The sequence below is a fragment of the Stegodyphus dumicola genome, chromosome 3, assembly GCF_044657685.1.
Source record: "Stegodyphus dumicola isolate Sdum_Otavi_A_Nest chromosome 3, ASM4465768v1".
Taxonomy (NCBI): domain Eukaryota; kingdom Metazoa; phylum Arthropoda; class Arachnida; order Araneae; family Eresidae; genus Stegodyphus; species Stegodyphus dumicola.
In genome coordinates, this window is record NC_140770.1 from 188,289,375 (window position 1) to 188,314,009 (window position 24,635).

Sequence of the window (24,635 nt, forward strand, 5' to 3'; positions counted from 1 at the left end):
TATGATTCAGACATTTTGATTCCGTTCTTTTGATCAATTATATATTTTCATTCTTTGAACAGCTCTTTTAGAACATTCATTTTACTTTTCAGAAACTTTACATTTGAGAATATATTCTTAGAATTTCACTTTTATGTTCTTTGCAATCAATTTTATGTATAAAAATACGAAAAAAAACATACATTGAAAGTTTATTTTTAATGATGAGACATTGCTCATTAATGTTATGTAGTAATTCTGGTCTCGGGAGTTTTATCTAACTGTGGATCTTGTCAATACGGAACATAGATAATAGAATGGTTAGAAGTCTTCTTGAATAATAATTGAGTGCGTAGCTTAGGACCAACAGTGTGATCAATTGGCGATGGTCCTTTTAGGTCAGAAAGCGTTTAACGTATTCTCGCAGCATGGAAGAACTGTTAACAATACCTGAGGGCGTACCGCGGAATGTACCTGAAGGCGTACATTGCCAAGGGTGTCCTCAAATGGTTTATGTAAAAAACAGTAATTGTGACCCATTTTCATTATTATAAGAAGTTCATATAAGTAACAGTAAATTAAACTGGAAGAAATATTTGCGTCCTGTGTAAATGATACAAACATGTCCTCTTTTTACGAATAACAGTATAGGTGAGCTGAAGAAAAAATGCAGACAATACAGTGTTAAATATTCAAAATATGGATTGCTTCTGTTACCAAGGTATAGTACTTTATGCGTGTACTTCTATTTAATCTTGTCAAGGGAGTCAACGAAGTTTAATGAAAACTTGACAATAGTCCATTGAGACAAAAAACACAAAGATTTAACATTTTTCAAAGCTGCCAAAGAAAAATATTTGGAAACACAGTCATTGTGGCAACATCTGAGCGAGATCGTGATGAGCTGTGCTTTTCTTATAACATTTCTTTACTGAGTGCAGTAAAGCTAACTGATCGGAAAATCGCATACCATTGGTGAAGAGCTTTTTATACCAGCGGAAAAATAATACTTGATGAATTAAAAGGCATTTTCCGATGTAACAACTATACGCTTTTGAAATATCTTGTCCGTTCCAACGGACTGTGATCCGGTTATAGTAGGAGCTTTCTGACGTACTGAAACCAAATTACACCAAATCCATTATCTGTACATTTCATAATTCATCGAAACATTTGGTCACCAAAATTCGTAGTGAACGCTTGGATTGCTCATTAGATTATATGACTAGAAAAGTTAATAAAAATCAAAGGAACGCCTTAAATGAGAGATTATTTGTTCAAATTTATTTGGAAATTGATGAAGATTATAATTGTTTACTATTTAACATGGATATTCACTTCTTATCTAAAAGTGCATGTTTAAATCGATTGCATACATACTTTGGTTTAATTCAGTTTATTTAATTTAAAAAATGGCACAGCCTATGTGACTGAATTATCTGCCAAAATTACCAAAACGAATTCGAAGCCACAAGATGATCAATTAAATTTAATCACAACTAAAATTACAATATCAGCATTAATTGCAAAACGTTTTCTATACAAACAAAATGTGTAGAGAGGAGAATGCTCTCAGTTTCTAGACCTTTCAAACTGAAAAAAAGAGATGAAAATTTGCTTGCTTATTATAACGCTTAACTGCTCTTCATTCTGATCTCAGCCAAAGATTTGAAGACATTCTTCACTTGGATATTCCCGATAGGGTGTTGGATCCTTTTGCACGTAGATCCACAAACTCAGATGAATCCATACTAATACAAGGGCAAATTATTGAAATATTCACAAATGAGGAGCTGAAACCAATGCTTGAACAAAGGTACCACAAATTCTGATTACAAAAACCCAGATGCCAGTTTTATATTCTGCGTTATGGGTCACTGCAGAGAAGGGGTTGACTTCTTCCGCGAATAATATGTTGTTATCAACCTCATCACAAAGAAAAGAAACCGGCTGCAATCAGAGTATTCATGAAGATTCACAAACATTCAAACATAAATAATCTAATAGGTTACAGCCGGAAATATCGCGGCAAAAACATCGCGGACGAAAATGGCGCGGAGAAAGCATCGTGGGAAAAAACATCGCAGTTCTAAAATATCGTGGTAAAAAAATAAAGTATCTACAAATCATCGCATGACGATAACATCGCACACATGCGTTTTTTAAATCGCATGTGTGCGATTTCGCATGTGTGCGATGGAGTTTTCTCTTTATAGTGACATATTATGTAACTAACATTTGTCATGACTAACAAATCGACATCCGAAAAATTGACTGCACACTATAAATGAAAATGTTAGCGACATTTAAATAATAAACGGAAACAAAACAACATGTAATTTTCATTAAAACAACATCAGATTAACAAATGTGAAAGAAAATAATCTGATTATTAACTAAGCATATTTTATAGAATTAATCTCATGCAGTAATTTATCTTCCTTTTCTAAGCATTTTAGACTGTATTTTTTAGGAAAAATTAGGAGTTAAACTTCATAAAAAGAGTTTTATTTATTAATAACCTTTGTTCAATAACTATATAAGTTAAGAATTTTATTAAACTATTTAAGTTGCATTAATTTCCTACTCATTTTCAAATTTTAAAAGCTTAAGTTTCCTTCTTATTTTTTCAGCAAAAATTTATTAGTTCGTTCAAATATATGAAATTTCCCTCTTTTCTTCTTTTCTGCTTCTGCTCTTTCCCTCTTTTCTGCTGTACGATCTTTATACGAACATGCATTTACAACTTTCAAAACCTGAAAACGTATGTTTGCGATTTTATCGTCATGCGATGAGGTACTTTATTTTTTACCACGATATTTTTGACGACGATGATTTTAAACCGCGAAGTTTATGAACCACTTTATTGTGGACCACGATATTTTGTACCACGATGTTTTAGAACTGCTATGTTTTCTCTTTGCGATTTTTCTCCCTCGACGTTTTGTACTACGACGTTTTTGCCACGACGTTTTCGGCGGACACCATCTCATATTAGTCCCCCCTTCACCAATATCACTAATTAAAGAATAATGTGTTTATGTATTTTAAGACAAAAGTTAAAATTTCAATAAATGTTACTATTAAATATCAAAATGCTTTATTTATATTTTGTTTTTACGTCACCGTTTACCATTCAAGACATCAAAGTTAAATTTCTAATTTCTTTAATGATGCAGTTATGTAGAGTTATTTCATTGGTGGTTTAAGTTCGGTTTCTGCTATAGGAAAGGGTCCATGAGCAAAGTTAAGTTTTGGAACCACTAGTATGAACTTGACTATCTGCAGAAGTCGCCACAATGTGTTAAAATACTTTTAATACAAGCGCAGGCATGCGTGAAAATACAGTGGTGGCCAAAATTGTGGACACTTTTGGAAATTTTTATGTTTTTGAACTTTGTATGCTTATTGAAATATACACGGTTGCATTTATATAGTTATGCAAAATTTTTCATTTAGTATATTTTGCAATATTATTCTATCTAATTTGGAAACAATGTTATTTTTTACAATTTTTGGCAGATCCTCCAGCAAATGTGAAATTGATTGGACCGCTGGAAGCTCGGAAAGGAGACACAGTAACTTTGACGTGTTCGACCGAAATTAGCAACCCTCCGTCCCAGATCACGTGGGTGGTGGACGGATCCCGTATAGGTAGTGGTGAGTCCGTGACAACTCGAGTGCAAGATGGTTGGGTGACCGTCTCCAACCTCACCATCACACTCACCAGGCAGGTAAATTCTTAACTTCGAGCTCGCAGATAATGAGCATTCTTTCTAATTCTAGACGAATTAATGTTATTAGAATAGACCTATAAATTTGACATCATCGCTCATTCTATGTTGATGCAGTTTTCGTTTCAGAAACTGATTGTAGAACGCATCGTGGAAATAGTAAAGAAAGTAGTATCATATAAACATTATTTTTTGGCATGATGTTTAAAAGGGAATAGCAGATTTTGTTAGCTTGCGAAGTTATTATTTCTTGCACAATAAAATTATGGTAATTACTACAAAAATAATAATCACAGTGTTAAAAATATTATAGAAACAACAATCAGCGTAAGTTACGTAAATTTTTCTTTCTTTTTTTTCGGGAGGGGGGGAGGATGAAACGTTTGTTGAGTTTTCTCTTTATAGTTATCGCATAAGTACTTATTATCTCTTCGTCACTTTTACACCTGCAGCTGAAGAATTATTAGTTGGTTCAAATATATGAAATTTCCCTCTTTTCTTCTTGCGCTGTATGATCTTTATACGAACATGCATTTACAACTTTCAAAACCTGAAAACGTATGTAATGTTTCTGTTTAACTTTGGGAACTATAGTTCTGCAAATTTACACTCATTTTTATTGTTAAAGTAATTTTAGCAAAACTATAATTATCAGAATGTTACCTTAAGGAGATAATAATATCTGTGTTTCTATGTTCAGTAGTGTTCAATATGGTACTTGGACATAACCATTCCTCGCTCCTGGATTGGTGGAATTGCGCAAGATGATCACTGATATGCTGTTGGATCCTCTTTATCGCCTTATCTGACCTGTAGTTACACTGGTAAATTTTTGAACGAAGAATGAGAAATTGAATATTCGTAGCTAGGAAAGAAACTCGTTTTTATTATCGGATGAATAGGCTAGTCACAATAGCCTGTAAAAACCGAGTAAGGAAAATTCATTAGGGCCCTACATTCCTTCTCACCTAAAGGGTGAATGGAAGATGGGTATGTCCAATCAGACATATTTAAGGTTCTTCACGAAGTACCTCCTCTTTTCTATGTCGGGTACTCCTCTTTTCTAGCGTAATATCTGGGCATTCAGATAACTATTTGATATGGTAGCCACTACATCAGAACAGCCCACGAAAGAAGGAATTTAATATTTATATTTTAATCTGTAACAATCGACTAGCTCTAATAAATTATGAAACCTAACGCTTTTAATCATGCCGCCTGTAACCACGTTAGGTGATATTGGAAGTGAAGAACATTGAGAAAATCTCTTATGTGTCTGCTTAGAATCGAGCCCCTAATAGAGGTGGAAAAAAAAATGCTTTTTTTTATCGGATTAGATCAGAATCGTTTATTCACATAGCTTATCAGGACTACTGTTCCTTCTAATCTGTTTGTGGAACATGATGTGTGCTGACTTCACAGTGAGTTTGACTACACACTATATCCTATGGAGTGCAGCAAGGATGACAAGATGAGAAGGGTTAAGTTACCCTTTATTTTCCACCATATTACAGGCGCCCCCGCATTTCGGGATACAAAGACCAACCACTCGTGGTCTGAATGCAAAAAATATAAGAACTACCGAGTAACTAAAATTTAAATAAGAGCTAACTTTGAATACTTTACACAAATGATTAACACTAAGACTAGCCTTTTAAATTATTACGTATGTAGTACGCAAACTGCAGAAAACTATAGTACGTCTTTAGCTTTCGAGAGGAATAAAACCTCTGGCCTTAAGGGCAGACAGGAGCTGATGGAGAGCTCGCGTGAAATGCAGTGGCGAGCCGGCTCACTTTCTCTCCATCTAACTCTGCTCTTGGCAAAATACCACAACTTAAATACTTAAGTGCTAGAAAGTACAATTCGCATAAACAAGTTAACGCGTTTATTCTGGCCGGAAGGGAAAAATAGGAGATGATAGTAAAGTTTTAAAATAAAATAACCATTAGTAAACCTTAAAATCCTTACAAACTGAGTCTTTTTTTTTTTTTTTTTTTTTTTTTTTTTGAGTCACCATTCACTAACAATAGCCTTGATAAATAAGATCTAAAACAAAGAATAATCACTAGCGATGTGCGACGATCGAGCCAAAAGCAAAAGGAATCATATGAACAACGGGATCGGAAGAATGGACTCAGTCTAGGCACTAATTCCCCGGACTGATTTCTTTCAATGTAGTTCAAAGATTCACTTAAAGCTTCTTTTCTACATAGAATTAGTAATAATTTTCTGGAATAAAAGCATGTTAAAAAGTTGAAAAATTATATAAATAAAGCTCATTTTTAACATGAGAGGAGAAAAGAATGTATACTATTCTCCTATAAATGGGGAAAAATTTTCCTTGCAGACTTTCGACAAGAGCTGTCGGTGAAGGAACTAACGCTCCATTGTGTGGAAGCACCATTCGATCGCTAACTAAAGCGAATCTGCTTTTTGAATCATTTCGGGGGCGGATTGTCTGTAGTTCTCAAGCAGGTTCTAAGGAACCTCTAAAGTGATTCTGTAGCATATCTAGTTTAGAAAAGACAAGAACGTACAGGAAGGATCTCTAGAGAGGTTTCTGAAACCCTTAACTGCATCTTCTTCAATTCGGAAAACAATTAATGCAAAAATGTAGTTCATAATTGCAAAGCAGTTACAGTGCGTGTAGCTGCAACTGTAGCCTCTGTAAAGCCGATTACCAATTATCGCTCCTATGTACATATAATTTTAAAAAAATGTGCGGATTAGAAATGTCTGCCTAAAATCTTCATCTTTTCCATCTAACCTGACGCATGGCTTGTTTGTACAGCGTAAGAATAATAATTTTGCAAGCAAGTTATATCTCCCGCATTTTTTCATTGAAATATATTGAATTCCCTTTCAGACTAAAAACATTATCAACTGTACAAACGTTATTGGTTAATTATGATAGCACCATTTAGAATTGCAAACTTAGAAAGAGATACTAAAGATATCTAAGAGAAATAACCTTAACTGAAGTGGAACGTAAATTTGAGACTTGGTATCACTTGTAAACAGAAATTGTTCATAAAAATTTCAATCTACATAAAATTTAGTGTAAAAAAATTAAGTTTACAAATAATTATTTCATTTCAAATAACAGTTTGTAAAATTCCTTTTGAAATTCATTAGTATTTAATTCTTTTCCCTTAATACTGCAATTATAATTAAAAATATCGAAGAAAAACAAACACATCTACCAGCTCCATTGCCTGTTTTAAGACCTTAACGTAATTAACTGATTAGACATCCCCAATATCTGCATCTTTTGTTTGTGAAAATAGTTCTATCGCTCATATTACACCTTTTATCAATTGCAACAGTCCATATTTAAGGGAAGTAATTTCAAAGGATTCTAAAACAGATAATTTACTAAAATAAAATAAATTGTTTGTGTGGAATTAGGATACATAGCATTTTTTAAAATTTGGGTACCGATAAATGCTGCTTATCACGTGGCTTTTAAATGCTTCTCAAATAAATTACCTTTGGCATTTCTAAGCGTATATTTCAAAGGACATAACTAGATAATCATTTTTAATTTAAAGTCTGGGAAAGTTAAATGCATGTAATGCAAGTTCCGCAGTGCAAATCATAAAAGTATAAAACTCTTTTTTATAATTAAGATAGTGTTGTTATTATAATTAGTCTATATTATTTTCAGTTGATTTGTTTAAAAATTAAATTAGTTAAAAAGGAAGGAAATATCATATTTGGTAAAAAGAAAGCTTTTAAAATTTAGATATGTAATAGGTTTATTTATTTATCATACTGTTATTTTTAACTCTCTTCAATAAAAATATAAATTATTAATAATCAACTGATTGCTGAAGTAATACATGAATCAGGCCATAACATCATGGGATAACACATGACACAATGCTGTTCAGATGTTTCCTTGATAATTAGTGTTAATTAACCGTAATGTAAATTGCGCCAATGCGTTGCCGTGCTCTATTTACATCAGTGCTATACTGTTTGTCATGCTCTTTTTATATCACTTGGTAAGTGATGTGTCAGAGGTCACTATAGTTTAGATGTGATTATGAGCAAAATAAAATAATATGAATAGAAGGAAGTAAATATAATATAAAGGTACAAGCCGACCAGACGGTATAGTGGTTAGGGGAGCCTGACTGCGATACCAAAGGGCCCGGGTTCGAATCCCGGAGAAGGCATGGATATAAAATTGTCTGTCACTTCATAGAAGGTAATGGTGGCCGCCTATTAGGTGCCTCCACAATAAAATGGCCACCACTTCTGGCCTAGTAGTGCCCAATGCTGTTAAAGGCAAGTGCTCGCCATTTGTAAAAAAATATATATATATAAAGGTACAATGATGTGGTATTTGCGAAAAATATCGAACATCTCTCTCTCACTGTAAACATGAAAGAGAATATATAGTATAAAGGTATATAAAAAATAGCAATAACAAACAATAAGTTCTAATAAAGTGGAAGCAAAATCACGCTCTGAAAGCTACTATGATTTATGGCCAACAGTTTAAAATTAGTTTGAAATAAAAAACAAATTCAAAATTCATATTCATTTACAGAAAGTTGCAACCAAAATGTAATTCGTATAAAACTGTATAGACAATCACTGCTTAAAACTGATATAAGCGAAAAGAAGATTTTTAATCTTATCTAATTTTGTGGAAAAATTGAAAACAAAATTAAATCCAAGAGCTGTTTCAAGGAAACATACTCGCATGCACCAAAACGATCCTCATGAAACCAAAAACGAAACTTGATTAAAGCAATACACTCCTAATGGTCGAAAAAGTTGAAAAAATAAAAAGCTCAATATATCAAAAAAGATTTTTCAATTCCCGGGGCATCTTCATCACTTTGTTGGTGTCTTGAGAAATGCAAAAGAAAATTAGCCTTTTTTCCTGAAATTACCAATGTACTATTCAGGAAATTAATTAATGTTTATAAAAAAAAACATGGAAAAAGTAGGTATAAAATAGAAATTTTTTAATAGGATTATATGCACAGTTTTGTACGTCTTTCATTTTGATTCTACTTTCCTGCATCTAAACATAAATCTTGAATCTTGAATTTCATTTAAATTAAAATTTAATGCAAAATTATAAAACTATATATGCACACACATTTATCTATCTGTTTGTTTCCCTGCGTATACATACTATATGTTTTAAAATTTCTCTTTCATATATTTGAAACTTCCATATTGAAGAATATTTTGAAGAGAAAGCGATACATTTAATATTACTGTGACTGAGATTTCAGGCTTTTAAAGTTATATTAAAATTATTTTTGTTATTATGTGTAAATGAAGTTATTAATTTAAATATATTAATGTTCTCTTAGAGCTCATAGATTTATTGGGTGTTGGATGAAAAAAACCATGAAATTTGCCTCTCTGTCCTAATTCAAATAGTTTACTAAAATAAAAATTATGTTATGTCGTCAATTCTAACCTCCTTAAGTTAATAAATGTGCTTTGAATAATTCGCTGATATAATATGCATTTGAATATTAAGAGATATAAATAACTGCATAATGAAAGGCATATCCTATTACGGACAACGTTCCTTTATCCGATGTGCAATTATTGGGTCATATGAAAGGTCTCCGTACATTTTTGCCACTAGATGCTATTCATGCCTATATATCAGGCAGAACTCAACCGATTTTCTCAAGGGAACAGGTGCTTAAAAGGTTTCATTCACATTCCATTTTTTATGATAGTTTTCTAATTCTTTGCTCGTGTCAAAAGTTATATAGATTTGAAATCGAGTGAAATAGCTGAAATACGGTATGTGATCCTTTTTTAATATAAAAAAGGTAAAAACGCTTCGAAAACTTGCCGAAAAATTTGTAAAGTATACGGTGAGATTCTCTGAGTGAACGAAGAACCCAGCAGTGGTTTACTTGATTCCATTCCTGAAATTTCGATGTCGAGATTGGAAGGGGATTGTCCATTATGAGCTGCCACAACCTGGCGAAACGGTCAATTCGACTCTGTACTGTACACAAGTCGACCGTTTGAATGAAGCAGTCCAGAAAAGGCGACCAGACTTAGCCAACAGAAAGGGAGTTGTGTTCCATCATGACAATGTGCGGCTACACACATTTTTGATGACTCGGAACAAATTGACGGAACTTAGTTGGGATGTTTTGAAGCACGCACCGTACAGCCCAGACTTTGCAACTCTGACTACCTTTGTTTCTGTCACTGAAAAACTCTCTTGATGGTAAAAACATTGACCGACCAAACCGACGCTGAAAATCACGTGGCCAATGTTTATTTATCCAATAAATGTGAAAATATGCTTAGAGGACTTAATCGTGTCTCTTGCAATACTTTTGGTTTAAAATCTAATGTTATTGATGTGATTTATAAGCAGGGTATTGTCCCCTTTATTTACTATGCTTCTAGACTGTGGGGAACAGCTTTAGAAAAGAAGATTAATTCCCGTATACTTCGCAGAATTCAAAGAAGAATTTTACTAAGAGTTGTGCGTGGCAACAGAACAATTCGCTATGAAGCCTGTTTCGCAATTTCAGGATTTCCTCCGATTGACTTTAATGTTTTAAATGACAAAAAGTTTAAAGATACCATCAGCAAATTTATGTTCGATACCAAGGTGTTGTTTGAAGATCTTCCTCATCCTGTAAATCGTTTGCAAATTCAAACTGTCATTTATGACAATTTAGATCTCAAATAATGCGCAATAATACTCAGGATAATCGCTTTAATTTTTTATTTTCCATTTATTCCGAACTAAAGCAGTCATTGTATTTATGAGGACATAAGAGACTTATTCTGTTGATGATAATTTCCCTGTCGTGTGTTATACAGATGACAGTAAAATTAATAATCGAGTTGGATTAGCTTATGTCGTTTTCCATCATGGTTCTGAACTGGAATACAAAACTCTTTAGAATTCCCAATGAATGCAGTGTTTTCCAAGCCAAATTACTGTGTATTAATGAGTGAATTAAGTGGATATCTAACAACTGTTCGCTAAGTGCTAAATTTATTATTCGCACTGATTCTCTTTCATCCTTATATTCTCTTAGGAATATCTTCTCATATAATATATTAATTGTCACTTCCCACGCTCTTCATAAAGACCTTAATAATAAAGGTGTTGATGTTATCTTTTCTCATGTACGTGGCAACACTGGCAATTTAGGAAATGAAAGGACTGATTGGTTGGCAAAACAAGCTACACATCTTCAAATAATTACTCCAATGATACTTCCCAAGTCATTTTACAAGAACAAAAGTAGGGATGATACAATACTCGAGTGGAATGAACTATACAGGAATTCTACTACTGCCTCTTTGACTAAACTATATTTTCCTTCCATTCCTCACAGACTGAATAATAAACACTTTTTCTGCAAATTTGAAGTTACTCAATTTATAACTGGACATGGTAAATTCAATTCATATTTGAAGAGATTTAGATTATCTAGTACAGACTTGTGTTCATGCAGTTTCGGGGGAGTGCAAAATGTCGAACATTTGTTGTTCTATTGTTCAAAGCTCAAGGAAGGACGAAAGGAACTCATTTCTAGGTTAAACTCTGTGAATATTACATTTCCTCCCCCCTCTTCACGTATTTGTCCAACATAAATGGCTTTCTCTTTCTTCTGTAAATTTCTCTCTTACGTGTCATCTGTGAATTTGTAAGTTTATTTTATTTTGTGTTGTGTTGTTGTGTCTGTTTGTTTTTTTACTTACCTCTGTAAGCCTTGTGTAATACTATGTGGTGCACAAGGATTTAAAATTTTCAATTAAAAAAATATGTAGTTGACTAAAATTGATTTCCAATAAAGAAAATTTTTGTTAAAAAATGTACCAAAAAAGCGAGGAGACATTTTGGATGATCCAATATTATCAAAATCAGATTTTACTGACAAAAAGTCGGAAAATTTTCAAAGAATATTACAATTTATTTTTAAAAATCCATAAACAGCTTCATGTAAAGTGATTCCTTCCATAATAAAAGTAAAACTGATATCATTCGAATACAATTATGAGGTTTATTTAATTTACATAAAGTGTTATACATATATATATATTCGGAATCTTTAATATCACTTCTCTTTTTCCGTTTTTCTGCCAGAATACAAATTAGTTGATTTGTAATAAAGTGAGAGCTTGAGATTGTTGAGACAGAGTGTGTTCTGCTGTTTAAAGTTCATGTTATTAGTTTTACTATTCTAGATACGAGTTCCTGTCTTTGGGCTTTTGCTTGCCGATAGTTAAAATCATGCCGGTGAATTCCGAGACAACTTCGCGATCAATTTGTTCTGCGTAACATTTGGCTATTAGCTGTTTAAATTTAATTGTGCATTTGGATTTTTACCTTCTGTTTCTCGCCATAAGTGCTGGCGGACATTATAACCAACCATGAGTGTCTTCTGTTCCTCTCTTTGAGTTTCAAATAAAATGATGTTTTGAACCCTTCGCAAGCCTCTGTATTATAATTTTAGACACAGCAACATGCCTCTTAAAGTCTCCTGAAAGGTTGATCACATTTTACGATAGTAAAAGACGTTTAAAGCTTATACATTAAAGTAAAAAATTACAAAACTGCAAGAAAAAATTGTTTTGATAACTGCTCATTATCAAAAGCGCACAACACTGTACAATACGAACATTCTTTCTCACCACAAAAATGGCAAACTTACAGCACTATTTGTTTCTTTTTTTTAACATTTAAGAAATAGTGTCATTTGGCATTTAAGGAATGCAATAACTAATCCGGAATATAATTGACAGCGAGGAAGCGGAGAATTACTTGCAGGAATCTTAAAAGTTAAGTGGAGGAAATTACAATAAAATTAAATCTGAAATCCTAAGAATAGAAAGGGAAGGAATCACGCAACATGTTTGAGAAACGGGTGCTTATTTCCCATGGCCACGATGGAAACTAGAAATAAAATATATGGAATATCAATTTAGATCTCAAATGATGCGTAATAATACTCAGGATAATCGCTTTAATTTTTTATTTTCCATTTATTCCGAACTAAAGCAGTCATTGTATTTATGAGGACATAAGAGACTTATTTCTAGAAGACTGAATATCTCTTTCACTGATCCAGGATTGAGAATTTTTACCCATCCTGCAAAGAATTGCGACTGACAGAGAGCACTTTGCTAGAGGCTAGATTAGAAAAATTCCCTTGGGTTTTTAATTTTTCTTTTCATTCATCTGTTTTGATTTTTTGCAAAATTTTTTCCTTTTATATTTAATGCTCCAAAAATATAAACATAAAAGTTCAATACAACTTTATGAATTCGCATGAATTGAATTCATCATACTACTTCTAAACTGTATTCTTAGTTGAATTATTAATTCAACTTTGAAATAATTTAAGCTTAATTTCTTACTTAACGGTTACTTTCTGTTTTAAAGCATGGTTCTACAAAAATGTTTTTAATTTTTCATCGCATTTTATCCCTGGTTTTGTTTCGAAATCAAGACCTTTGCGTGCTTGCACAAAAAATTTGTTCTGATTAAAGTGTTCGTTTATGAAAATATTTTTGATAATTTTATTAAGATTAAATATTCATAACCTGAAAGGACTTGGAAAAGAGTCTTGAAAATAATCAGTTGTTAACTCCTTTTTGCTTTCACCCCAAAAATTTATGACTACATTCATTTCTGTAACGTTTAAGAGGAACACTGTAGAACGTGCAGTTTCACTTAATTAGAAATTAACGTAGAATGTTTTAAATTAAAGTAGAAAAATATCCTGTTTCCTGTTTAATGCATAATAGTTGTGACAAAAATAACTGGAATTTTACAACAAGCTAGTTATGTATCTCTCTGAAAGCAGGAAATATTATGATAAGAAATAATTCTTTGACAGGAATTGGGAAGTAAAGAAACAACTTTCGCCCTCCTCCCTCCCTTTTGATTGAATAGAAGTAAATAAAACTCAAAAATTCTTAATTCATAAAAACTGACAAAAACACTGACGAGGAAAATAGCAGTTTCTAGTAAGGAAAGGAGGTGGTTAAAAGAATAGTAAGATTATTTGGAAAAACACATTTTAATGCATTTTTTCAAGAATAAGTTCTGTATCTAGAAAGCTGTAGTTTCGAAGGCAAGTGAAATTTCAGTCATCGTTTTATTGTGTTTTAATAATATGCTAGATATGCTTGGTCTAGATATGTTTAAGTATGTAATCATTCTTTTCAAAGGTTATAATAATTTTCACTTTCCCATGATTTAAACTTTACCTAGTTTCAACCAATAGCAACCTAGGTTATAATTTGCTTGTAGGATTCTCCACTGTGTATTTCGGAGTTGAAACTAGTAAGCGAATAATCGTTTGACTTCGTGAGATAGAAAACAGCAAGTAAGAAAGGTGAAATAACCCTTTATTATTCCAACTAAAGTTTAACAAAGCTCCGTCTCGGAGTTGGCCAATAAAGCCGACATTTGGGCTTGAACTTAAGAGACTAAGAATCAAACTAAACTAATCTTAACTAAAGAGATAAAGCCGAAGCTATCGAAATTCTAACAGAGTTGGCTCCTTAACGCTAACTGACTGAGAAGCTATGAAGGGCCTAAAATATGGCCGAGAGTAATAATAGCTTACGAGAGAGTAGCCTAGAAAGGCGGATGCGTGCAACCAGAATATCTGATATATCTCTCCCTAAGACTGTAGAGTAGCCTAGAAAGGCGGATGCGTGCAACCAGAATATCTGATATCTCTCTCCCTAAGACTGTAGAACTTCACGGTTGAATACCGCTCTTCCTCATTAGCATTCAGACGTGATTCTAAAACTACGTTCTGGCCGGAAGGGGTAAGTTGAAGTTAAGAATCGCTAGAAAAAGAAGTTTAACTCAAAATTTAACTGTTAATAAAATTAACATAATCCTTACATGCGGATGAAAATAATATTTACTTTCCACTTATCAATCTTCATGAAAGACAATGAAGGAAAATTTTCAGTCATACACTATTATTTATTCATTACACTTAATTCGTTGAGAGCTTACTCCGCATATGGTAAGAATCATGTGCAAAGTAATTTTTCGATCAGTTTTGAAATTTATTTTCTCTTGAGCACATATCTTTTATTTAACTAAATTTATCCTTGAAGCATGATAAAAACATATCAGTGAAAGTAGGCCATTATTTAGGTGTAAAATAGGGGCGCTGACAGACACGACAATAGTGCATAAAGGTGGCAGAACATTTGTACAATTTGATCGGTGTTTGCCAGAGCACAAAGGTTCCGGCGTTATTTGCAAGTTCCGTTTATACTATGAAGAAACAAATAATTGTCAAAATGAGGGATACCCATGTGAAAATCTTAATCTAAATGATTAACCATCAGTATGTATAAAGGTGAAACTGTCAGGATAGTAGTCCATGAAAATTCTATCCGCTATTATATTGTGGAGGAAAGATTTAGATCCAATAGTTATGAATCTGGGACAGGTTAACGACATATGATGACGAGTTTAAACATTTGCTTAAATTTGTGGAGTTGTGATATTGATTTTTCTCCGTACAGTTATTGCTTTTTGTGGTGCATGAATCCCGCAGTTTGCAATTTTATGATTAATATTTCCATTCGTTTCTAAATCGTCGATATCAACTGATAAGTCAGACTTACGGCCACTGGGGCTTGGGGAAACTTCCGAAATTCCTTTTGTCATCTCCATCAGCCCCTGATTTGAAAGAAACAAAATTTACGAATTTCAACTGAAAATAGATTCTGTGAAAGTTCTCATGCGAGTAAACTGATTAATATTGACCATAGAAATAAGTAAAATTTTGTAATCATAACAAATGTTTGAAGAAAGGTTGAGTGGTTGAATAAGAATCATAACAATGGTTCTTTTGAATATTTTCTGTTAATAAATTCTTTCTTTATGTTTCAAAAGTCAATGAGGCTTACAAATATAAATTATAAAATCCACACGCACACACACAACAACAACAGCAAAAAACAATCCAAAATTCCAATAATGGGATATAGTAATTAAACAAATGTTAATAATTAAAAAAATTTAAAGTTAGAACGAAAATTTGAAAAACGAAAATTTTCTTTTTCTTCTATACAAGTTTAGAAAACATTCTTGTTTTGGAAACTAACGAAATCTTTAAAGTGTTCCAAGTACCTGTGTTGGACATGTTGAACACATTTTAATTTTATTTGATCTTGATCGTACTTATAGAAAGAGAATAACATATTACTTCGGAATTTTCGCTTTGTTTGATCTTGATCGTAATTGTAGAAAGAGAATAACGTATTACTTCAGAATTTACAATTCTGTGTGAACGGACTCTTGGTATAAGGGGCGTCATGGTTTTCTCCCTGTGTAAAACGACTATAGGATATTTTCTTTTAAAATGTCTGCCATAACGCAATCTTCATGCAGCTAGCTTATACATACTCTGCCAGAAACCAATTCAGATAGAAACATAGTTAAAATCCTTTTTAAACTCATGCGGTAAAAAAAGAGTTTTGCATTCCTATGTAGAACAGCAAGACTATTTAAAGTATGGGATAAGTCAAGCCAGTGAACAGCTTTTCAGTTACCAGGAAGCACACGATTTTAGTATATCAGAACGTAATGAAATACAGGAAAAACAAAGAAGAGAAAATAAAATTCCAAAACAGAATTCGTAGTTTAAATGCAGTACGTAAATTGTCTTTGTGACCAATAAAATTCAAACAAAGTTTCTCAGTAGTATTTATTTGGTTTGAATAAAAATTTACACAAGCAACTTATTATCAGCTTTTTACATGGTACTATTTCTGTTAAAGACTATTTCTTACCTAGGGCATGACATTTTATCATTTCTTTCCTGAAATAGATTTAAAAGATTCAAGGTAAGAAAAACTCAGAGAGTTTTAATAAAACCTGAGCTTGCTCCCCTCTTGAATGCTGAAAGAGATTCATGAATACTGTATCACGTTTCTCTTTTAGACACTGATGACGTCACTTCAAAATTACTTTAGAATAAACGCACTTTACATAAAAACATCCAAACCTTCCGAAGAGAAGAAGCACGATCATCTAACTCGAGTGTTTCAAAATCTTTCGAAATAATTCAGTTTGCTGAGAGACGTAAAGAAAAAATTGCTTCATTTTTCAAAGCGCCAAACAAGTCACTGTTCAGTTATGTCACGGCACGTGCAGATGCTTAGAGGCCTTTTACATCCGGAGGTTACCATGACACTCTCGGGAGATCACTGTTTCCATGACTACCTTGCGTATCGTATTACATTAAGAGACTGAGAGGGGGGCGCCAAGTGGTAAGTGTACACATAAATCTTGAATGCCACAGGAGTTATCTGATCTACGTTGGTGAAGAACTTTCGTCACGTAGATCGCATCGTTTCCAGTGATAGTTATAGTTATGTAGCTTTCTCTCGTTAGAATGAAAAAAAAGTTCAAAGTAGGGGTTTTCATTGCTATGTGTTGCCTGATTGGAAACCATCTCTGATGATTGAAAAGCGAAAGCTTTTCAAACGAATTTTACTTAATTTATTTTCTATCTGTGGAGTCACTTCAAGTACGAATGTGTATGATAAGAAACTCGGAAAGAGATAAAATTCCTATTTTGAAACACGTCTCAGTTTCTTATGTTTACGATAGATTAAAATGCACTTTAGATGTTTATTTATGTATTAGAAAAATTTGAAATATGCTACTTATACGCAAGGAAGTTTGTTTTTAATTAGAAGTTTAAACATCAATGGCTAAACTAATAGAACGTTTTTCTTTCATTTATTATGCGCACTGCTTGTACGCTTTCGGCCTATTACAATATAGTTTTTAAAACAGTTATATGAATCCGTGTTTAAAATAATTTGTGATATAATGTACATAAAGTTAAAACTTTGATATTCACTAAAATTCTGTTTATGTTTTTCTTAATTTTTATAGTAACTATTTTATTTTCTTAAATTTATGTTCAGTTAATTATATCTTTATTTAACTTACACTATTTAAAAGCATTTTCACACAAAATTGTTTTCAATATTTTAATTAACATTTAATTTATTGTAAATTTTCTAATCTTTCTAAATTATCCTTCATGCGCTTAAGTTTTGATGCAAGAGGATGTTTAACAATCCCCTTATTAAAATATTGGAATATTCTGATTCTATACGCATAATGCATCAACAATTGATAATTGACGGCTGACTGAGACACCATTCTACCAAGAGGTTTGGTGGTATTTCTCATCCCCGCATATCTAGCATTAGACACGTCTAATAATATTGTAAGATATTGTTGTGGCCGGGACATAATTACATAATTTACATTAATCATCGCATGATTTCAAATACTCAGACTACTTTACAGCAGAACATATACTTACAATAGTACACTTTACTAAGACAAAACGTTGCAAACTTTACAAAAATTTACAAACGTATATTGTGGAACATAAAAATACAGCAATAGCACAGAAAGTTAAACTTCGAGAAGCAAACTGAGTAAATATTATATTATTAGTCAAGGCACTGTTCCTATTCACATCATTCAACAACAGCCCAAACCAGACATTTAACGGCAAACTATGTACATTCTACGGATCGATATTACAAACAGTCAATACAGAATGGCAGTAGTATTGTTACTGAAAATCTAACAAATAATCGTTAGTAAAACTTCTAAATTAAAGAAGCAAACGTTTTGCCTTATGTTAAAATATATCGCAGGAATATCAGAAAATTTTGAAAATGCATATTAAAAATCTATAAATACAGACTCTAGCTTTTATGAAATCATAGTAGAGATGTTTAGATTTATATTGTTATATGAGATTTATTTTCCTGAGTCATGATACAGGTGCATTTGTCTTACACAATATGTTTTATAAATATTGCAGGGCTAAGTATGCTTTGAGTGTTTGGCCACAGACCAATGGTTTCAGTTTAAGCAATCAATTATATAAGGTAAACCGTCAGACTACAAAAGCGTTTTGTTTTTTTTAGCAAAATATTTAATTTTTACATGGGCATTATTAAAAAAAACCTTAAAAATATCTAAAATATACCTTTAATTTTTATACAAAGCTATAGTGATTTTGAGTATAATGAACATAAAATCTACAATTGTATTCATGTATAATGAGGAGAACTGCAAATTACGTTGACTTTACTCAATAGTCAAACTGCAACTATTAACCATTATTTTAAATGCTATGTTTGACACGGTACGCACAGAGAAGTTTTAATACGAAATCATTTTAAAAAATTCTGCTGGATTAAAACAAGTTAAAATTTTTTTAAAAAAAATCTAGGATTGGAATTACGAGTACCTAACCCAAATTACCCAAATAAATTCAAAACTGAAAAATTAAGTTGGTAAAACCTATTAAAAGAAGCAAAGAGTTTTGTAAATTTACGAAATTAGTCCATCAGGTGGAAATAAGATTTTCCCACAAATTAAATTGAATAATATGTTATTCATATTACTGGATTGGGTAAAATGTCATGGCTCATTTTTTCTATGTACTTCGAAAGTCCTTTATTTATATAAAAAACGATGCTCAGTCAATAGTATACGCCGTTTTATTCGATAACGTTTTTTCTTTCTTTTAATGAAGCTGAAATTTCTCATTCACAAAACCTAACTTTATCAGCGAAAAGCTAAACAAGGTTTTTGTTTACTGCCTCATGTGAATTGAATGTTACACTACGGAAGAAATGTTGGAAAGAGCAAAACAACTGAAAGTCTGAAGGCACAGTATCAGGTTATGGTGTTGCGTGGCCCAAACTTGCCCGCAACAGTCGTAGTGACTGCTATGAACTGGAAATTACACAAACCCTTAAGAAGGTTTAACTCCCTTTTTATTCCATTTTAGAAGTTACACATGCGTTCACTTGACGCTCACAAACTACGCCGACCCGGCGGTTAAAAATAGAAAAGTAAAACTAAAAATAAATAACAGGATGAATAATAACGAAGTCACTACCTACGAGTCTCTATAAACGTGACTAACTTAACCGCGTTCTAAGATACAGCTGAGATTTCAGCAAACTTTCTGAACAAGAAGTTGAAAGATTCAACTAACTGCCGAAGTAGGCACACAAGCCGAAACGCGCGGTTCTTAAATTTCTACCTAGCAACCTTCACGCTCGTGAATCAAGAAAACACACCTTTTAATCTCGTTTCCCTTCTATTTAACTCAAATTACTTCTGCTAGAAATTTGAATACTCCGCGCGTTCTACTAAAATTTACATACTCTGGCATTGGCAATTCCAGGGGAAAGTAAAGGCTTGACAGGAAAGATAGCTTAAAATAAATGTTAGTTAAAATAAATATAAACCCTACAAGGTAAATATGATTCGTGTGGTAACAATTTTCGTTTAAACCAACGGTCACCAACCGGTGGTCCGCGAAAACCTTTTGATGGTTCGCAGAAAAATTGGGACATTATTTATATTTTTATGAAGATTCAGACTTTTTTAAATTTTAGCTACTATTTTTAGCGAAATTCCTTCTGAATTTAGCGACATTTTAGCTACTTTTGCAGATGTATCTAGGGACATGTGAAAGTGAGAGTTGGCATCTATGGACGTACTGCTGTTATCAATAAGAGCGCGAACTGGAATTCTCTTCCCTTTTGATTTACCAACATATGCTATTGTAGTCGTTAATAACACAGTTTTCTCCGTGTTAATAGGCAATTTGATGGATTTTTATGGCAACCATCTGCATTCTTATTTTTAATTGCATCACTGCAAGTTTCCATTTTTGTTTTGTCTTTTTACGAGACCGTAAACCGTTTTGATCGATGGCACCACTTCTGAGTAAGTGATGATTATTCTTGCTTTTCTTGAAGTTCCTTTTCAATTATATGGAAATGTGAAGCTTTCTTTCTGTACAAGAAAGGTAAGATTTTTGTATGAACGAAATATGTGTATCAGTGAGACGTTAATAGTGTTTTAATTGCTACACATAATCAGGAGCGCAGCCTGAGTTTCCATAAAGGCATGCTGCTGAACAGCAAATGTTTAGAAAATTATATTAACTAATAAAAATTTAAATTACATGTATTGGAAAGTTGAATATTGTTTTTGCGTATTAATATGCTGTTTTTAAGGTTTTTTAAAATCATATTAGTCATCCGCCAAATATAAAATTATATATGTAGTGGTCCGTGAAGTTCTAAGGGTTGACGACCGCTGGTCTAAACTCCAATAATTTTTGCCAGTGACCAAACTTGTGTGTGGTCCTATTTCCAAACTCCTAGCAACGAGCCAACAAATTAATTCGAAAGTATTCTGCCGCTAAATGGACGGTTTTAGCGAATCCATTTTCCAGAAACTTCCAGAGCTTATTAGTCGTAAAGAAACTGAATTCGAACCCGATAACGCTAGACCACACACTAGTTTGATCACCTGAAAAAACGTATCGGAAGTTTGTATGAAAAATATTGCCACTCGTATCATACTCACCTGATCTTGCGCCATCCGATTTTCACTTGTTTAGTCTTCGAAATTTCTTTTCTGGTATAACAGTCAGTTTAGACGAGACCTTAAATTAGCAACATGCTCAGCGAAAGAGGAATTATGAAGCTCATTAAAAGAAAGCAAAAGATTATCGAACAAAACGGGCAATATACTATTGACTTGATCTTTGTATAAATAAAAGGCATTTGAAGAATATAGAAAAAAATGTGTCATAACTTTTTAGGCAACCTATCAATATATGCCGTATTTATTATTATGTGTTGATGTTGCAGCAAATGAATCAAATAAACTTGGAAACTTTCTAAAATCTGGTAAATCTAGGAATGTGAATCTGTAACTGATTTCATATAAAATGAATGTAAAATGAAAATCTATAAAATGAGAACAAAATCAACTCTTTGTTCCTTTTCAAGATAACACATACTTATAAATTCAGAAAAGATAAATTATTTACTAGAACTTAAGGCAGGCTTAATTGCTTAGTTATTAATCATAATCTTTATTATGTTACAAATAAACAACTATCTTATCTAGTTCTCATTTTCTCTTTCATTTTTTTTTCTCACAGATCTGAAATCATATCTTTTAGGTAACTCCGATTATATTTCGCAATTTCTCGAAAATTATTTTCCCTCAGAACGTAAAGAAAATAGAATTGCATTCCTTGTCAGAATTCACGAATTTAAAAGACCCAAATTTCAGCACTGGTAACTGTTCCCGCCGAAATCTTTACTACACTTTTCATTTAAAGCGTTTTATTTGCGCAGCTATGCCATGATTTTTTTTCAAACTAGTTAGATCATTTGTTTATATTCTAAAGAATTTATTATAAAAAGAGAAAAAGGAAGATTTTTTACGAGAGAAAACACGTACTTTTTTTTATACTAAGAAGGTTTTGTCTACGAAGGCTAAGGTTTGAATTTCTGGAGATTATTTCTTAAATTAGCGGTCCTGTTTTAATTTGGTTGTACAAAATGAGGTTCAACTATTGACAATAAAATTCAATCTTTCTTTCAAACTTTTATGGTTCTTGTATTTATTTATTTATTTTATTTTATTTTTTTTTACATTTTACAAATTTGTTCTGAATTCATTTTTAGTTATTAGACTGCAAACGATTGCAGTAAAGATACGCTCTTGGTTAAATTGTGTTTTCTCTAGTTTTTATTTAAGTCTTCAAAAGCACCTTGAAAGTTTTTCTCATATCTAATATTAAAAATATTTTTCTCAATAAAGTAACATTTTAGTAACAAAAACAGTAAAGTTTTTCATAGTAATGTATCCACATATTTTAAAGTATTTTTTTTTTCTTCTGTTAAACTAAAGTGGAAGAAAAAGGTATCTACTGACAAGAGTGTTTTTGGCTATTTTACTTAGGATCCGGATGTGAAGACTTTTGCATGCTACGCTGAAAACCCACCAGTGCGAAAAAAGACCTTTCGGACGCATAAGCTTTCTGTAACTTGTGAGTATTAAGAGTATTAAAGCCTTTATTTTTCTCCTAATTTTATATTAGTTCCAGAGTACGGTTGGTTATATTTTGTCGTAATTAGATTTATAACACTGATGTTATCAAAATGAACCTGGGTCCAATTCCAATAAAACTAGATCTGTGAGTTTCAATATGCACTGCTCGATACTGAATTTGCCAATCCATAAATTTTATAACATTGAAATGAATTAGAATTTCTAAATATTAATATAGTACACTTAAATATTAATTTACTTTAAGCTATGTTATGACCCCTTTTAAGATATGAAGTAATGAAATACAATGTTTTTACCTCAACAAGTAGTTGTACTTCTGTGATCGGTAGTACTGGTAGCAGTATGACACAGAAATCAGTCGCACAGCTAATGGAAAACATTGAACCTGAACACTAAGCGTCGTTGATTTGTTTCCGTTGTTCATCCAGATCTTGTACTGACTGATGCAATCAAAAATGACGTCCAGTATATTCTTAAAGCTTTGTCATTGGGAATAAAACTGAAAATCTTGTTAATCGTGGCAATATTTGAACACGTTACGATGATTACGGTCTTTATCTTGCACGGAAATATGGTACAGAAGGCCATTCAGGGCCACTACGAAAATGGGCCGGAAAACCTTGCTAATATACAGCTGTCAGAGTATTTGCAATGCGAATAAGCTGTATTTGTCATAAAATATGGCATCCCGTACTACGTGTCTACGTGACGGGATGCATGGAGATTTCCAGTGCAAGTGAGGCCCACCAGTGGCCGAGTGACATAAATGTCTCTGAAACCTGGTAATTCAGTCTGGGTATAGAATTTTTGCGAACAGGATGATTACATGGGCGTTTTTGTTGTATTTTCATGTGTAATGTTTTTACCAACAACTTTCCCTTAGAAAGTCTTCCACGAGGGCATCCCTTCCTATAGATTGATAGCCCTTGAATACTTTGCCATAATCAAATAAACCAAACCCAAGCATGCAAGTGAAATCATTTCTTTCCTTAGATTGTTGAATTCTCATTATTTTATTTCTCTTTCACTTGATTTTTTAATAATTTTTAACTTGTTTTTTAATAATATTTTTCCCATTTACAGCGCTATTATACATTTGTTTATTTTGTTAGTGCAATACTTGTATATGCCTTGAGGTATACTTTGTGGAACACGAGAAGTTAAAATTAGAGTTAACAAAAAAAAAAAAAAAAAAAAAAAAATCGCCAAAACCAGGTTCTTTTCCGGTTCACATCGCAGTTTCAAAGAAGAGTTTGCGAAGACTTGCAGTCAAAGAGAGCTGACGTATCGGTTGCTTAACTTCGAATTACAGTGATAACCGCGGTTAATGACGCTGCACATCATGTATCATTTTCCGGCCATTGACGCTATATCTACCAGACCGATGTTGTGTCGATGAAATGCATCAGAGAAATCTAATGCCAGAGTGAGGTAAGGTTGTACAGACTACAATAAGGCCACCGCAGGGCAGATAAGATTATTTCTGTTGTCACTGATTTAATTACCATTTAACAGTTCATGCACGAATTGCGCACACGTCCAGTATGATAAGCAGACAGTTCCGTTTCCCAGATGTCTGAAATTCTGTATTTTCAAAGATTCACGTACATCCAAGTTGTATTTTCAACAGGCTTGTTGTTATTTGACAGCAAGCCTGTTGATGGTGTATAACCAAGTCATTGACTACAGTCTTTTTTCAAGCGCCCAGAACAAAATTTGAAATGGCCGGAAAATTTCTTACTTCTCAAGCACTTAATAATCTTCTATGCTCTTTGCACCAATACCTCGCGGACCTGTGACTTCAAAGGATCATTCACAGAACATTATTTGCATATTTCATTTGAATACTTTTGCTCTGCTATTTGAATGTTTGCCGATCTCCACCTTTTAAATAGGGAATTGCCAATATCGAGCAATGTTATATTAATTTTAAAAAAGCAAGCGAAAGCATTTTTGCTATTTGCAAGTAATTAATT

General features: G+C 32.7%; 1 protein-coding gene across 4 annotated transcripts in view; it reads left to right on the top strand.

Moving 5' to 3' along the window:
• LOC118184280 (nephrin-like) overlaps positions 1-24,635 on the top strand; it is a 373,546-nt gene that overhangs the window by 191,010 nt on the left and 157,901 nt on the right. For all 4 annotated transcript variants that reach the window (XM_085813709.1, XM_035353934.2, XM_085813711.1 and 1 more), the window contains exons 6-7: positions 3,502-3,713; positions 22,549-22,636. In XM_085813709.1, coding sequence (XP_085669835.1) covers positions 3,502-3,713; positions 22,549-22,636 — 300 coding nt within the window. The remainder of the gene's footprint in view (positions 1-3,501; positions 3,714-22,548; positions 22,637-24,635) is intronic.